The 15,671-nt window shown below is 63.1% G+C and overlaps 2 protein-coding genes across 2 annotated transcripts in view; both read right to left on the minus strand.

Moving 5' to 3' along the window:
- Nucleotides 1–501: 501 nt before the first annotated feature.
- Nucleotides 502–6,737, minus strand: LOC104304878 (myc-associated zinc finger protein-like). Its single transcript, XM_054179240.1, has 7 exons — nt 6,678–6,737; nt 4,481–4,963; nt 4,143–4,389; nt 3,765–4,062; nt 2,618–2,681; nt 2,040–2,211; nt 502–1,033 (listed from the first exon to the last, which is right to left on the minus strand). Exons 1-7 carry the CDS (start codon nt 6,711–6,713, stop codon nt 936–938), a joined length of 1,398 nt encoding a protein of 465 aa, XP_054035215.1. The 5' UTR covers nt 6,714–6,737; the 3' UTR covers nt 502–935.
- A 2,305-nt stretch (nt 6,738–9,042) lies between these two features.
- PRODH2 (proline dehydrogenase 2) overlaps nt 9,043–15,671 on the minus strand; it is a gene marked incomplete at its 5' end in the record, with an annotated part of 8,364 nt that continues 1,735 nt past the window's right edge. Inside the window, 8 exons of the mRNA XM_054179241.1 lie at nt 9,043–9,262; nt 9,993–10,145; nt 10,487–10,614; nt 11,211–11,377; nt 11,733–11,882; nt 12,506–12,558; nt 13,222–13,390; nt 13,855–13,975. Coding sequence (XP_054035216.1) covers nt 9,078–9,262; nt 9,993–10,145; nt 10,487–10,614; nt 11,211–11,377; nt 11,733–11,882; nt 12,506–12,558; nt 13,222–13,390; nt 13,855–13,975 — 1,126 coding nt within the window. The remainder of the gene's footprint in view (nt 9,263–9,992; nt 10,146–10,486; nt 10,615–11,210; nt 11,378–11,732; nt 11,883–12,505; nt 12,559–13,221; nt 13,391–13,854; nt 13,976–15,671) is intronic.

A 15,671-nucleotide genomic window follows, 5' to 3' on the forward strand; every position in this document is an offset into this window, starting at 1 on the left:
GCCAATCAGGAGCTGCAGCATGGATCTGCCCCCGAATGCCTGCCCCTCCCCTCCCCCCCCCCGATTGGATGGAGCCCAGAGGCGGTGCCAAACGTTTATTGGCCGCGGCCCGGAGCCCACCCCCCACCTCCCCTCCCGCTCCCACCCCCACCCCCATTGGTTCGTGCCGTACAAAGCCCCGCCCCGTCCCCCCCCACCCCAGCCAATGAGGGGGCAGAACCCCAAAATACGTTAAAAACAGGGAGGGGCAAAGGGGGGGGGGGAGGGGCTGCCCCACATCTGTGGGGCCGGGAAGGGTCAGTGGGGGGCTGCCCCACATCTATGGGGTAGGGAGAGGTCCGTGTAGGGCTGCCCCACATCTGTGGGGCAGGGAAGGGTCATTGTGGGGCTGCCCCACATCTATGGGGAGGGAAGGATTAGTGTGGGGCTGCCCCATATCTGTGGGGCAGGGAGGGGTCAGTGTGAGGCTGCCCCACATCTATGGGGCAGGGAAGGGTGTGGGGCTGCCCCACATCTATGGGGTCGGGAAGGATTAGTGTGGGGCTGCCCCATATCTATGGGGCAGGGAGGGGTCAGTGTGAGGCTGCCCCACATCTATGGGGCAGGGAAGGGTCAGTGTGGGGCTGCCCCATATCTATGGGGCAGGGAGGGGTCAGTGTGACGCTGCCCCACATCTATGGGGCAGGGAAGGATCAGTGTGGGGCTGCCCCACATCTATGGGGCAGGGAGAGGTCCATGTGAAGCTGCCCCACATCCATGGGGCAGGGGAGATGCTTCCAGGTGGCCATGGGGCAGGGGCCCGGAGCTTTCGTTGTTGCCATGGGGCCTGCCCCATATCTGTGGGGCAGGGGCAGCCTTCATCTCTCTCGACTGTGGGCAGGGAGCCCGAGGCCTCCGCCCTGCCCCATGGCACCGTGGGGCTGCCCCACAGCTCCTCACCAGGGCTGGCTGGCCCCAGGGGTCCCCTCCATGGGGAGGACGGCGACAGATGTGGGGCCAGGGGCAGAAGCTATGGGGCAGGGCTCACCTGTGCCTGCCAGGGGGCAGGGGCAGACAAAGGGAGCAGGGGTCAGCCCCAGAGATCCAACCCCAGCCCCATAGATCCTGTCCTATAAATTCAACCCCAGCACCATAGATCCTGCCCCATAGATTCAGAGCTAATCTAGGCCCAAAGGACCCAGCCCTACCCAACCCAACCCAACCCAGCTCAACCCAACCCAACCCAACTCAGCCTAACCCAACCCAATCCATCCAAGCCAACCCATCAAAGTCAACCCAACCCTACCCATCAAGGCCAACCCAACCCATCCAAGCCAACCCCACTCTACCTAACTCAACGCAACCCATCAAAGTCAACCCAACTCACCCAATCCTACCCATCCAAGCCAACCCAACGCAACCTAACCCAATCCAACCCATCAAAGCCAACCCAACTCACCCAACCCAACCCATCCAACCCAACCCAATTCAACCCAACCCAACCCAGCTCAACCCAATCCAACCCAACTCAGCCTAACCCAACCCAACCCAGACTGACTCAACCCAGTCCAACCCAACTCAACCCAACCCAACTCAACCCAACCCAACTCAACCCAACCCAACCCATCCAAGCCAACCCAACTCAACCCATCCAAGCCAACCCCATTCAACCTAACTCAACCCAACCCATCCAAGCCAACCCAACTGAACCCAACCCAAGCCATCCAAGCCAACCCAACGCAACCTAACCCAATCCAACCCATCAAAGCCAACCCAATTAACTCAACCCATCAAAATCAACCCAACCCATCCAAGCCAACCCAACTCAACCCAAGCCATCCAAGCCAACCCAACCCAACTCACCCAACCCTACCCATCCAAGCCAACCCAACTCAACCTAACCCAACCCTACCCATCCAAGCCATCCAAGCCAACCCAACCCAAGCCAACCCATCAAAGTCAACCCAACTCACCCAACCCAACCCATCCAAGCCAACCCAACTCAACCCATCCAAGCCAAGCCAACCCCACCCCAGTTTCCCCAGCCCTTCCCCCCCCACCTTTGTTGCAGAGCTGGCAGGCATGGGCTGGGCCCTGGCCGTGCACCTTCATGTGGTCGCCGATGTAGGCGGCGCTGAGCAGCTTGCCGCAGACGTGGCAGGGAACCTTCTCCTCGTGCCGCACCGCGTGGGCCCGCAGCCGGTCCTTGGTGGCGAAGGCGGCCTCGCAGGTCTGCCCCAGAGAGGGTTGAGAGGGGTGGGGGAGAAGGAGTGGGTTTGAGTTGGGTTGGCTTGATTGAATTGGGTTGGATGAATTGGGTTGGATGAGTTGGGTTGGGTTTGGTTGAGTTGGGTTAGATCAATTGGGTTGGGTTGGATGAGTTGGGTTGGGTTGGGTTGGATGAGTTGGGTTGGGTTGGATGAGTTGGGTTGGGTTGGATGAATTGGGTTGGGTTGATTTGAGTTGGGTTGGTTGAGTTGGGTTGGGTTGGATGAGTTGGGTTGGGTTGGATTGGATTAGGTTGGGTTGCATGGGTTGGGTTAGGTTGGGTTGGATGAGTTGGGTTGGGTTGGATGAGTTGGGTTGGGTTGGGTTGGATGAGTTGGGTTGGATGAGTTGGGTTGGTTCTGGTCATTACCTCACACTTGAAAGGCCTCTCGGTGGAGTGGACCTGCCGGACATGGCTGTTGAGGTGGTCAGGCCTGGGGGGGACAGGAAGTGACATCAGCAAGGCCACCACCAGGACCTCCCTGGCCACCAAGGCCACCATGACCCAAGGGCCACCAGGACCAAAAGGGCTACCATGAAGCCACCAAGGTCACCAAGGCCTCCATGGCCACCAGGACCTCCATGACCACCACCACCCCCAGCACCCTGACTCCCACCCAAGACCCATCAGGACCTCCTAGGCCACCAAGACCAGCAGGAGTCCACCACCATGACCTCCACCACCACCATCTGCACCTCCTTGACCTCCAACCTCTCCATTCTCCATCACCTCCAACCTCTCCATCTCCACTTCAATCTCCAACCTCTCCATCACCTCCAACTTCTCCCTCACCTCTAACCTCTCCATCGCCTCCAACCTCTCCCTCTCCACCACCATGACCTTCACAACCATCTCCCTCACCTCCAACCTTTCTATCACCTCGAACTTCTCCATCTCCATCACCTCCAACCTCTCCATCACCTCCAACCTCTCCCTCTCCACCACCACGACCTTCACAACCATCTCCCTCACCTCCAACCTTTCTATCACCTTGAACCTCTCCATCTCCCTCACCTCCAACCTCTCCATCAACTTCAATCTCCATCTCCCTCACCTCCAACCTTTCCATCACCTCCAACCTCTCCCTCTCCACCACCACGACCTTCACGACCATCTCCATCCCCTCCAACCTCTCCATCACCTCCAACCTCTCCATCTCCATCCCCTCCAACCTCTCCATCACCTCCAACCTCTCCATCCCCTCCAACCTCTCCATCTCCATCACCTCCAACCTCTCCATCATCTCCAACCCTTCTATCACCTCCAACCTCTCCATCGCCTCCAACCTCTCCCTCTCCATCACTTCCAACCTCTCCCTCTCCACCACCACGACCTTCACAACCATCTCCCTCACCTCCAACCTATCACCTCGAACTTCTCCCTCTCCCTCACCTCCAACCTCTCCCTCACCTCCAACCCCTCCCTCTCCCCCTCCACACCCCCTCCCCACCCCACCCCGCCCTCCTCCACCCTGCCCCCTCGAGCCCCCCCGCCCCGATCCCCTCGGGCGCCGCACCTGGAGAAGCTCTTGTGGCAGTGCGGGCAGAGGTAGGGCTTGGCGACGGCGCCCTGGTGGGAGCGCACGTGGTAGGCCATCCTGTCCTTGCGCTTGAAGCGCTGCTGGCACACGGGGCACTGGTGCGGCTTCTCGTCCGAGTGGGACAGCTGGTGCCGCTTCAGGTGGTAGACGTCGCGGAAGGCCTTGCCGCACACCTCGCAGCCGTGGCTCTTCCGCGCCCTCTTGGCCGCCCCCTGGCCGCCCTCGGCGCCGCCCTCCTCGGCGCCGCCCCCCGGCAGCCCCCCCGGGTGCTCCCCTGGGAGGCCGCCCTGGTGGCCCCCGTGGAGGCCTCCCTGGTGGTCTCCCTGGAGGCCCGCCTGGTGGTCGCCGCCTTGCCGGCCTCCCCCCGCCTGGAGCCCTCCTCCTTGGTGGTCCCCCGGGAGGCCGCCTTGGAGGCCTCCCTGATGTCCTCCGTGGCCGCCTTGCAGGCCGCCTTGGACCCCTCCTTGGTGGCCACCTTGGAGCCCTCCTGGGATCCCCCCCTGATGCTCTCCACCTTGGAGGCCTCCCTGGTGGCCGCCTTGAAGCCCTCCTTGGAGGCCTCCTTGATGGTCTCCTCCTTGGTGGCCGCCTTGGAGCCCTCCTTGGTGTTCCCCACCTTGAAGCCCTCCTTGGTGGCCACCTTGAAGCTCTGCCTGCTCCCCGCCGCTCCCCAGGCCCAGGGGACCTCCGACTGGGACCTTGAGGCTGGGGCCGCTGGGGCCGCTGGTGGTCCCCAGGTGCTGCTGGTGGTGGTGGTGGTGATGGTGGTGGTGGGGGTGGAGGAGGCCTCCCCCGTGCACCGCTTGGTGGCGCCGCAGGTTGTAGCCGTTCTTGAACTCCTTGGAGCACAGGGGGCAGACGTAGGGCCCCTTGCCCTTGGCCTTCCTCACTGGGTGGACTGGGAGCACTGGGAGGGCCTGGGGGGCCGCTGGGGGCACCCCCGAGGAGGAGGAGGAGGAAGAAGAGGAGGAGGAGGAAGAGGCCGGAGGAGGAGGAGGAGGAGGCGGCGGAGCAGGAGGCTTGAGGGCGCTGGGGTCCACGGTGCTGGGGCTGCTGGGGCCGCTGGGAGGCTTACTGGGAGCACTGGGAGGGCCACTGGGAGGGCTGGAGAGGACTGGGAGCAGCTCCACCGGCAGGGGGTCCGGCGGGGGAGGGGCGGCGGCGGCGGAGGCAGCCTGGAGGCAGGGAGGGGAGAGGAAGGGTTAGGGGAGGTGGGGACCAGTAGGGACCAGTAGGGACCAGTAGGGACCAGTTAGAGCCAGCTAGGACCAGTCAGGACTGGTGAAGGACCAATCACATCCCATTACAACCAGTTAGGATCAATCAGATCCAGTTAGAACCAGCTAGGACCAATCAGGTCCAGTTAGGAATGGTATGGAACAGCAGGGACCAGTCAGCACCAGTATGGACCAGTTAGGTCCAGTCAGGACCAGTTAAGACCAGTATGGACCAGTCAGGTCCAGTTTGAATGGGTTAGGGCCAGTTAGGACCACTTAGGACTAGTAGGGATGAGTCAGGACCAGTAGGGACCAATTAGGACCAATTAGGATCAATTAGGTCCAGCTCCCAGTACCCCCAGTATCAGCTCCCAGTGCTCCCAGCATCAGCTCCCAGTGCCCCCAGTATCAGCTCCCAGCATCAGCTCCCAGTGCCCTCAGTATCAGCTCCCAGCATCAGCTCCCAGTGCCCCCAGTATCAGCTCCCAGTGCCCTCAGTATCAGCTCCCAGTATCAGCTCCCAGTGCCCCCAGTATCAGCTTCCAGTGCCCTCAGTATCAGCTCCCAGTATCAGCTCCCAGTGCCCCCAGTATCAGCTCCCAGTATCAGCTCCCAGTGCCCTCAGTATCAGCTCCCAGTATCAGCTCCCAGTGCCCCCAGTATCAGCTCCCAGTGCCCTCAGTATCAGCTCCCAGTATCAGCTCCCAGTGCCCCCAGTATCAGCTCCCAGTGCCCTCAGTATCAGCTCCCAGTATCAGCTCCCAGTGCCCCCAGTATCAGCTCCCAGTGCCCCCAGTATCAGCTCCCAGTGCCCTCAGTATCAGCTCCCAGTATCAGCTCCCAGTGCCCCCAGTATCAGCTCCCAGTACCCTCAGTATCAGCTCCCAGCATCAGGTCCCAGTGCTCCCAGCATCAGCTCCCAGTGCCCCCAGCATCAGCTCCCAGTGCTCCCAGTATCAGCTCCCAGCATCAGCTCCCAGTGCCCCCAGTATCAGCTCCCAGTATCAGCTGCCAGTGCCCCCAGTATCAGCTCCCAGTGCTCCCAGCATCAGCTCCCAGTGCTCCCAGTATCAGCTCCCAGTGCCCCCAGTATCAGCTCCCAGTGCCCTCAGTATCAGCTCCCAGTATCAGCTCCCAGTGCCCCCAGTATCAGCTCCCAGCATCAGCTCCCAGTGCTCCCAGCATCAGCTCCCAGTGCCCCCAGTATCAGCTCCCAGTGCCCCCAGTATCAGCTCCCAGTGCCCTCAGTATCAGCTCCCAGTATCAGCTCCCAGTGCTCCCAGTATCAGCTCCCAGTATCAGCTCCCAGTGCCCCCAGCATCAGCTCCCAGTGCTCCCAGTATCAGCTCCCAGCATCAGCTCCCAGTGCTCCCAGTATCAGCTCCCAGTATCAGCTCCCAGTGCTCCCAGTATCAGCTCCCAGTCTCTCCCCATCCCTCCCAGTCCCTTCAGTCCGCCCCCCCCAGGCCCCTTCCCCATCCCTCCCAGCGCCCCCAGGCCCCCTCCCAGTCCCTCCCAGCGCCCCCAGTCCCAGTCCCCATCCCTCCCAGTCCCCCCCCACTGCCCCCGGGCCCCTTCGCCCTTTCCCTCCATCCCTCCCCGCGCCCCCAGTCAGCCTCCGGCCCCCTCCCAGTCCCCCCCAGTCCCCCTCCCAGTGCCTCCCAGCGGGCACCTGGAAGATGAAGCTGCTCCAGCTGCCCGGATCCATCGCGGCGATGGCGGAAGCAGGGCCTGGGCCTGGGCCTGGCGCAGAGGGGAGGGCCGGGGTGGGGGGGAGGGGGGGCCGGGGGTCCAGGGGATTTTGGGGAGGGGGTCGCAAAAAAAAAAACCCCCACACCTCCCCGGGGGCGTGGCTTAGCCCCGGCTGGGCGTGGCCTAACCCCTCCCCCCACCCGACGCCGCTCTCCGATTGGTCCTCCCCCTCCTACCCCTTCCTTCCCTCCCCCCCCTCCCTCCCCCCCCCCCCCCCCCCTCCGGGGGCTGCTGCTGGCGGCGCGCGCCACAAAATGGCGGCGGCTGCCGCCCCCCCCCCCCCAGGGCCCCGCCCCCTGCGAGCGCCGATTGGTTGCCGCGGGGAGGGGGGGTGGGGGCGGTTACGCGCCGGAGTCCCTCTCCTTCGGGGCGCCGCCTCCCCCTCCCCTCCCCCCCCCTGCCGTTGCCACGGCGACCGCGGGCGCTGATTGGCTGGGGTCGGGGCGGGGGGGGGGGGAAGGGGCTCCGATTGCCTGAGCTGCGCGGTCCGGCGGCCGCACACACCACCCCCCGCCAGCCACGCCCCGCCAGCGCTGATTGGCTGGAGCTTGGGGGGGGGGGAGGAGGGGGGAAGGCGAAGGGGTGGGTCACGTGAGGCAGGAGAAAGGCGCGCGCGAACCGCGGGCCCCCTCCCCCCCCCCGACACCTTCCCCCTCCCGCTCCTCCCTCCCTCCTTCCACCCCCTCCAGCCTCCCGCCGTTGCCATGGCGACCGCGGGGCGCTGATTGGTCCAGCTGTGGCTGGGCCCACGCCCGCCACCCCCCCCCCCCCAAACCAAGAGGCTGGGCCACGCCCCCAAGAGGCTGGGCCACGCCCCAAGGGGGGGGAGAGCGGGAGCCCCTTAAAGGCGCCGCGGCACCCCCCCAGGGCTACGCCCACTAGGGGGGTATTACCACGCCCCCTAATTGAATATTAACGCTACACACCGCTAACCGCGCCCCTCCTCTAGGCCACGCCTCCCATAGCCACTCCCCCTTCTGCCCATTCCCTCGACCCGCCCCCTCCCGCGTCGCCGCGCTTTGATTGGCCCGCCCACTCCCCCCCCCCTCCAGACACCGCCCCCCTCACCTCTTTCCCGCCATTTTGTGCCATGAGGCTTCCCCCTCTGCCCCCCTCGGCAGCCATTTTGGTTCCCCCCCTCCCCCCAGCCCCCTCCCCAGCCCCCTCCCCCCCCCAACTGACCCCAAATCGGCCAAACCCACCCCAAAAAACCAGCAGAGCTCAAAAAGCAGCAAAACCAAAGCCCCAAAATGTTCCTTTCCCAGAGCAAGCCAAAGGCTGGAGGAGGTTTATTGGGGGGGGGGGGCGGGGGGGGACGACCTGGGGATTTGGGGCAATTTCGAGGGGTTTGGGGCAAATCTGGAGGCCATCTGAGGGCAGTTTTGGGGCTCTGGGTTAAATTTGGGCTATTTGGGGTTAATTTGGGCTATTTGGGTTGATTTGGGGCTATTTGGGTGAAATTTGGGCTATTTGGGTTGATTTGGGGCTATTTAGTTTAAATTTGGGCTATTTGGGTGAAATTTGGGCTATTTGGGTTGATTTGGGGCTATCTAGTTTAAATTTGGGCTATAAGGGTTAAATTTGGGCTATTTAGTTTGAATTTGGGCTGTTTTGGGTTAATTTTGGGCTATTAGGGTTGATTTGGGCTATTTGGGTTAATTCTGGGCTAGTTGGGTTAATTTTGGTCGATTTGGGTTGATTTGGGGCTATTTGGTTTAAATTCGGGCTATTTGGGTTAAATTTGGGCTATTTGGGGTTAATTTTGGGCTCTGGGTTAATTTTGGGCTAGCTGGGTTAAATTTGGGCTATTTGGGGTTAATTTTGGGCTATTTGGGGTTAATTTGGGGCTATTTGGGGTTGATTTGGGGCTATTTGGGTTAAATTCAGGCTATTTTGGGTTGATTTTGCAATCCTGGGTTGATTTGGGTCTGTTTGGGGTCAATTTGGGGCCATTTTGGGTTACATTTGGGCTATTTGGGGTCAACTTTGAGTCAGCTTTGGACTCCTCTTGGCTAATTTTGGTCTATTTTGGGTGAATTTTGGACAATTTAGGTGAATTTTGCCCCACTTTGGGTTAATTTGCTTCTCTTTTGGGTTCATTTTGGACTCTTTGGGTTAATTTGGGGCCACTTTGGGTTAACTTTGGGCTCTTTTGGGTTCATTTTGGACTCTTTGGGCTTAATTTCAACCTCCTTTGGGTCAATTTCGACCTCCTTTGGGTCGACTTCGACCTCTTTTGGGTCTATTTGAAGCTCTCTCTCCCCTCCCCGGGGCTTTTTCTGCCACCCACGGCCTCCGGGGGCTCCTTTTTGGGTGGGTTTCAGGAGGTTTTGGAGCCGCCCAGGGCCCCCCAGCAGCGCCTGCGCAGCTCCCGCAGCAGCAGCAGCGGCTCCCGGCTGCCCCCCAGCACCCCGCGGTTCTCCTGCGCCCTCCGCGCCAGGTAAGGCAGCGTCCGGCAGGGGGCGCCCACGGGCACCGATTTGTACACAGCGTAGCCGGCGGCGCCTGCCCCACGGGCGGCCCCCAGCGGCCAGTAAGTGAACTGCAGGCGATCCCCCCCCCGAGCTCCCTCTGCCCCACGAGGGAGGAGCTGTGGGGCTGGGGGAGCCCAAAGGGGGACCCTACCCCACAAGTGCCCCCCCCCCCCCCCAGCGCCCCACAAGTGACCCTTGAGTGCCCCCCAGTGCCCCCTAAGTGCTCCCCAGTGCCCCATAAGTGACCCCCGGGGCTCCATATGTAACTCCCAGTGCCCCCCAGCACCCCCATAAGTGACCCCCAAGTGACCCCCCCAGGGCTCCCTCTGCCCCACAAGGGAGGAGTTATGGGGCTGGGGGAGCCCAAACGGGGACCCTGCCCCCTAAGTGACCCCCAGTGCCCCACAAGTGACCCCTAAGTGCTTCCCAGTGCCCCACAAGTCCCCCCCAGTGCCCCATAAGTGACCCCCAAGTGACCCCCCAGGGCTCCCTCTGCCCCACAAGGGAGGAGTTATGGGGCTGGGGGAGCCCAAAGGAGACCCCTGCCCCACAAGTGACCCCCAGCACCCCATGAGATCCCCCCCAGTACCCACTTATGGGGCAGGGACCCCTTCCAACCACCCCTCCCGTCCCCCAAGTGCCAACTTATGGGGCAGGGACACCACTCCCCCCACCCCCCCCCCCCTCGCCAAACCGCAGCCCCTTTAAAGCCTCTTTGGGGAGGGGGGCGGAGACTGGGACCGGAAGTGGGCGGGGCTTACCCAGCGCCAGCGACACGTGATCACACATGCCCAGCAATTGGCCGAAGCAGACCCCGCCCCCGCTGCGGGCCACGCCCAAGCGCTGCATCCTGGCCCCACCCCCAAAGGAGCCAATTGAACCAACTGGGAGCCACTTAGCCCCAGGGGCGGGGCCTACAGAAAGGGGAGGGGCTTGGATGGGAAGTAGGTGTGTCCAGTGCTAAAGGGGCGTGGCTAGTAGAGGAAGGGGGCGGGGCTTATGTGAAGGGTCAAGAGGAAACTACCTCAGTTTTGGGGCATTTTGAGCCCTGGGGGTGTGGCCCACAGGGAAGGGGGCGTGGCTTAAAGAGCGACTGGGCGGTGCTAAGACCGGAAGTGGGCGTGGCCAGCAGCCCACCGGCTCCCACGCGCTCACTTTTGAGCTCTTTTCCACCTCACTTCCTCTCATCCCCAACTTTTGGGGTCCTCCCCCCCCCCCGCCCACTTCCTGTCCTCTCCCCTCTGGCCACGCCCACTTCCGGCCACGCCCACTGCTGACCTCTGGGTGGCCTCCAGCACCGAGGCCTCGTTGTGGGTGGCCACCATCAGCTGCAGGTCTCCAGCGGCCACCAGCCCCAGGGCAAGCTCCAGGCACTCGCTGTAGCTATGGGGCAGTCCCCCAGCGACCCCCAAGTGACCCTCAGCCCCATCAGTGACTCCCAAGTGACCTCCCAGCCCCATAAGTGACCTCAAGTGACCCCAAGTAACCCTCAGCCCCATCAGTGACTCCCAATTGACCCCCAAGTGACCTCCCAGCCCCATAAGTGACCTCAAGTGACCCCCAAGTGACCCCTAAGTGCCCCCCATGCCCCATGACTCCCAGTGCCCCATAAGTGACCCCCAGCCCCCTAAGTGACCTCCCAACCCCAAGTGAACCCCAGGTGACCCCCAAGTGACCCCTGGGGAACTCCAACTGACCCCCAAGTGACTCCCAGCCCCACAAGTGGCCCCCAAGTGACTCCCAGTGATGCATAACTGCCCTCAAGCCCCCACTTATGGGTCCCACTGCCCCCCAAGTGCCCACTTATGGGTCCCAAGAGACCAGCTATGAGTCCCAGTGCCCCCCAAGTGCTCACTTATGGGTCCCAAGGGAGCAGCTGTGAGTCCCAGTGCCCCCCAAGTGCCCACTTATGGGTCCCAGTGCCCCATAACTGCCCCCCAAGTGCCCACCTATGGGTCCCAAGGTCCGGGGGGGGTTACCTGCGGTGTGTGTGCTCCAGGCTGGGCTGCAGGGGGTCCTGCACCCCCCGGGCCCTGGCCCAGGCCCTCTCCTGCTCCAGGTAGGCTCCGCGGACCAGCTTGAGGCCGCAGCGAGAGCCCCGGCGCAGGGCCAGCCCCACATCGCCCCACAGCCGGGGGGCACAGTCCTGGGGGGGGGGCACAGGGATCCTCAGCGCCCCCTGGTGACCACCACGGAGCCCCCCCCAGAGCCCTCCCAGCCTTACCTCACCCCCAGCCAGGGGGCACACAACGACCTGGACCCCCCCCCCAGGTGAGCCCCAGCCCCATAAGTGACTTCCCAGCCCCATAAATGACCCCCAAGTAACCTCTCAGACCCACAAGTGACCCCCCCCCTCCCCCCCCAAGTGACCCTCCCAGACCCCTAAGTCACCCCCACAGCCCCATAAGTGCCTCCTCCCGACCCAGTTTGGGCCCAGTGCTCCCAGTCCCCTCCCAGTGCTCCCAGTCCCCTCCCAGTGCCTCCCAGTCCCCTCCCAGTACCTTCCTGTAGGCCTGATAGGTGTTCCAGATCCAGGGCTCCGCCCCCCGGTTGTGCCGACCAATCAGAGCCAGGGTCACCAGGTCGAGGGCGGGGCTGATGGGGCTCAGCTCTGCGTCCACCAATAGCTTCACGCCGGCGCTGGCAGCTGCCTGTGACGTCACCGATGACATCACCACCCTGACCACGCCCCCCCTTTTGAGCCACGCCCCCCCAGCAGCCCCAAACCAGCCCCAAAGGGACCCCAAACCCCCCCAGCTTTAGACCCCCCCCAAATCGACCAAAATTGCAACATTTTAGACCCTAAGTCTCAACTTTTGACCCCAAATTGGGCAAAATATCCATTTTTAAGCCCAAATTGTCTCCAAACCCCCACTTTTGCCCCAATGTCACCCCAAATCCCTTGGGTTTGCCCCCAAATTGACCATTTTCAGACCACAATTGACCAAAATGGCCAATTTTAAGCCTCCCCAATTTTAGCCCAAACTGCCCCAAAATCTCCATTCCTCGACTGCACTTTGCCCCAACTCCCCACTGCTTCCCCCCCCAAGTGCCCCAGAATCTCCTTTTTCACCCCAAATGTGCCCCAAAGCCTCATTTTTCCCCCCAGAATTCCCCCTGGGCTCTGCCCCTTTAATTCTGGAGCCCCTTGGCCCCGCCCCTCCAGCCCTGGCTCCACCCCTCCAGCCCTGGCCCCGCCCCTCCAGCCCTGGCCCTGCCCCTCCAGCCCTGGCCCCGCCCCCTCACCCGCCAGCCCCGCCCCCTCCCAGCTCACCTTGCTGACGTCATCGAGGCGCCGCAGCCCCACCCCCAGGTGCCTGTTCTGGGCTGCAGTCAAGAAGGGGAGAGAGGGACCCTGGGGGGGGAAATTTGGGGTGAAAAAGGAGGAATTTGGGGCAGAAAAGAGGATTTGGGGTGAAAAAGGAGGAGTTTGGGGCAGAAAAGAGGATTTGGGGTGAAAAAGGAGGGATTTGGGTGAATTTGGGGAGGAAATGGAGATTTGGGGTGAAAAAGGAGGAATTTGGGGCAGAAGTGGGGATTTGGGGTGAAAAAGGAGGGATTTGGGCAAACTTTTGACTAAAACTGAGGATTTGAAGCACGTTTGGGGCCCAAAATTCAGCCCTGGGCCAAATTTGGGCTCAGAATAGGAATTTTGGGGCAAAACCTCAGGACCTGGGGGAAATTTGGGATCAAAAGCTGGGATTTGGGGCAAAACTACGCTGAAAACGGTAACTGGGGAGCAAAAAGTGGCAACTTGGGGCAAATGTGGAGCTAAAGCTGAGGATTTAGGACAAATTTGGGCCCCAAAAGGAGGATTTGGGGCAAATTTGTGCCCAAACCTGAGGATTTGGGGCTGAATGTGCTGATTTTGGGGCATGGGAGGGTTTGGGGTGAAAATCGGTGGTTTGGGGTGAATTTGGGCGAGAAAAAGCCATGATTCAAAAGCGATTGGGGCAAACTTGGGGCCAGGGATGGCAATTTGGGGCAAACCCCCTGCGGATTTGGGTTGAATTGGAGCTAAAATCCGAGGGTTTTGGGGCCGCTTCGAGAGGGTGATGCGGGAGGGGGCGTGGCCAAGCACCTCCCCGCCCAGCGCCGCCTCCAGCCAATCGAGAGCCTGCTCGCGCCCCGCCTGCACCACGTGCTCGGACAGCACCTCCTGCGATTGGACAGCGCCAGGCGCTCAGCGCGGGAAGCGGCGTTGGGGAGTGTGGCCCCCAACGTGGCTCCCAGTCCCCTCCCAGCCTGGCTCCCATTGCCCCTTTAAGACTCCCTGTGGGCCCCGCTCCTGGCGTTGCCCTTTTAAGAACCCCCTGGGATTGCCCCTTAGAGCTCCCAGTCCCCTCCCAGTGCTCCCAGTTTGGCTCCCAGGGCTCCCAGTCCCCTCCCAGTGCTCCCAGTCCCCTCCCAGCGCTCCCAGTCCCCTCCCAGCGCTCCCAGCCTGTCTCCCATTGCCCCTTTAAGACTCCCTGTGGGCCCCGCTCCTGGCGTTGCCCTTTTAAGACCCCCCCCCGCGATTGTCCCTTAGAGCTCCCCGCGCTCCCAGTCCTTTCCAAGGGCTCTCCCGGCGCCGGGCAGTGACGTCACGGCGGGCGGGCAGGGCAGCCGCCCAATCAGACTCACGCAGAGGCGGGCGCTCAGCAGTGACGTCACCTTCAGCTGCATCATGGGGTGGGGCCCGCAGCTGCCCGCCAGCGCCACGAGCTCCAGCGCCGCCGCCTGATTCGCTGCGTACCACTCCTCCCTGCGCGGCGATTGGCTGAGGCGGTCGCGGGCCCCATAGGGCCCTCCCCCAGCCCCGTAGGGACCCTCCCAGCCCCATAGGGACCTCCTCCAGCCCCATTGGGATCTCCCCTAGCCCCATGGGGACCCTCCCAGCCCCATAGAGACCTCCCCCAGCCCCATTGGGACCTCCCCTAGCCCCATAGGGACCCTCCCAGCCCCATAAGCACCTCCCCCAACCCCATAGAGCCCTGCCCCAGCCCCACAGGGACCAACCCCAGCCCCATATGCACCACCCCCAGCCCCATAGGGACCTTCCCAGCCCCATAGAGCCCTCCCCCAGCCCCCCCCCTCAGCTCCACAGCTGCCTCCCAAACCCCCTCCCAGCCCCATAACGACCCCCCCCCTCCCCCCTCGCCTCCCCCCCCCCCCCCAGCCCCACACCCACCCCTCCTCCTCCTCCTCCTGCCCCACAGGCTGCTCGCTGGGCAGGGCCAGCATGGGGCGGAGGCCCAGGGCCCGCAGGCGGCCGGCGCTGGCCTGGACCTCCCCCGGGCTGCAGCCCCCCACGAAGTGGCCGTAGAAGGTCGCCCGCAGCAGCGCCCCCCAGAGGCCAGCCCCCAGCAGCCGCCGGGAGCCGCGCAGCAGCTGCGGGGGGGGAGGGGAGGAGGAGGGAGAGAGAGACCCCCACGGACGGGGGGAGGGGGGGTTGGGATCTATGGGGCTGGGAAGGGGGGCCAAGAAGGGGGGGGGGGGGGGAGGTGGAGGGGGGGGAATCTGGGGGAGGGGGGTTCGCTATGGGGCTGGGAAGGGGGGGGGGGGAAGGGAGATATGGGGAAAGGGAGCTATGGGGTAGGGAGCTGTGGGGCAGGGAAGCTACGGGGCGGGGAAGCTATGGGGAAGCTATGGGGCAGGGAGCTATGGGGAAGGGGAGCTCTGGGGCAGGAAGCTATGGGGCTGGGAGATATGGGGCAGGGAGCTATGGGGCTGGGAAGCTATGGGGCAGGGAGCTATGGGGCAGGGGAGCTCTGGGGCAGGAAGCTGTGGGGCAGGGAGTTGTGGGGCAGGGAGGTGTGGGGGAGCTATGGGGCAGGAAGCTATGGGGCAGGGTGCTATGGGGCAGGGATCTATGGGGTAGGGAAGCTATGGGGCAGGGAGCTATGGGGCAGGGAGCTATGGGGCAGGGAAGCTATGGGGTAGGGAAGCTATGGGGCAGGGAAGCTATGGGGCAGGGAGCTATGGGGTAGGGAAGCTATGGGGTAGGGAGCTGTGGGGCAGGGATCTATGGGGCAGGGAGCTATGGGGCAGGGAAGCTATGGGGCAGGGAGCTGTGGGGCAGGGAGCTATGGGGCAGGGAGCTATGGGGCAGGGAGCTATGGGGCAGGGAAGCTATGGGGTAGGGAGCTGTGGGGCAGGGATCTATGGGGCAGGGAGCTATGGGGCAGGGAAGCTATGGGGTAGGGAGCTATGGGGTAGGGAGCTGTGGGGCAGGAAGCTATGGGGCAGGAAGCTATGGGGCAGGGAGCTATGGGGCAGGGAAGCTATGGGGTAGGGAGCTATGGGGTAGGGAAGCTATGGGGTAGGGAGCTGTGGGGCAGGGATCTATGGGGCAGGGAGCTATGGGGTAGGGAAGCTATGGGTAGGGAGCTGTGGGGCAGGGATCTATGGGGTAGGGAAGCTATGGGGCAGGGAGCTATGGGGCAGGGAAGCTATGGGGT

This window comes from Dryobates pubescens (genome assembly GCF_014839835.1).
Source record: "Dryobates pubescens isolate bDryPub1 chromosome 44 unlocalized genomic scaffold, bDryPub1.pri SUPER_44_unloc_1, whole genome shotgun sequence".
NCBI lineage: Eukaryota > Metazoa > Chordata > Aves > Piciformes > Picidae > Dryobates > Dryobates pubescens.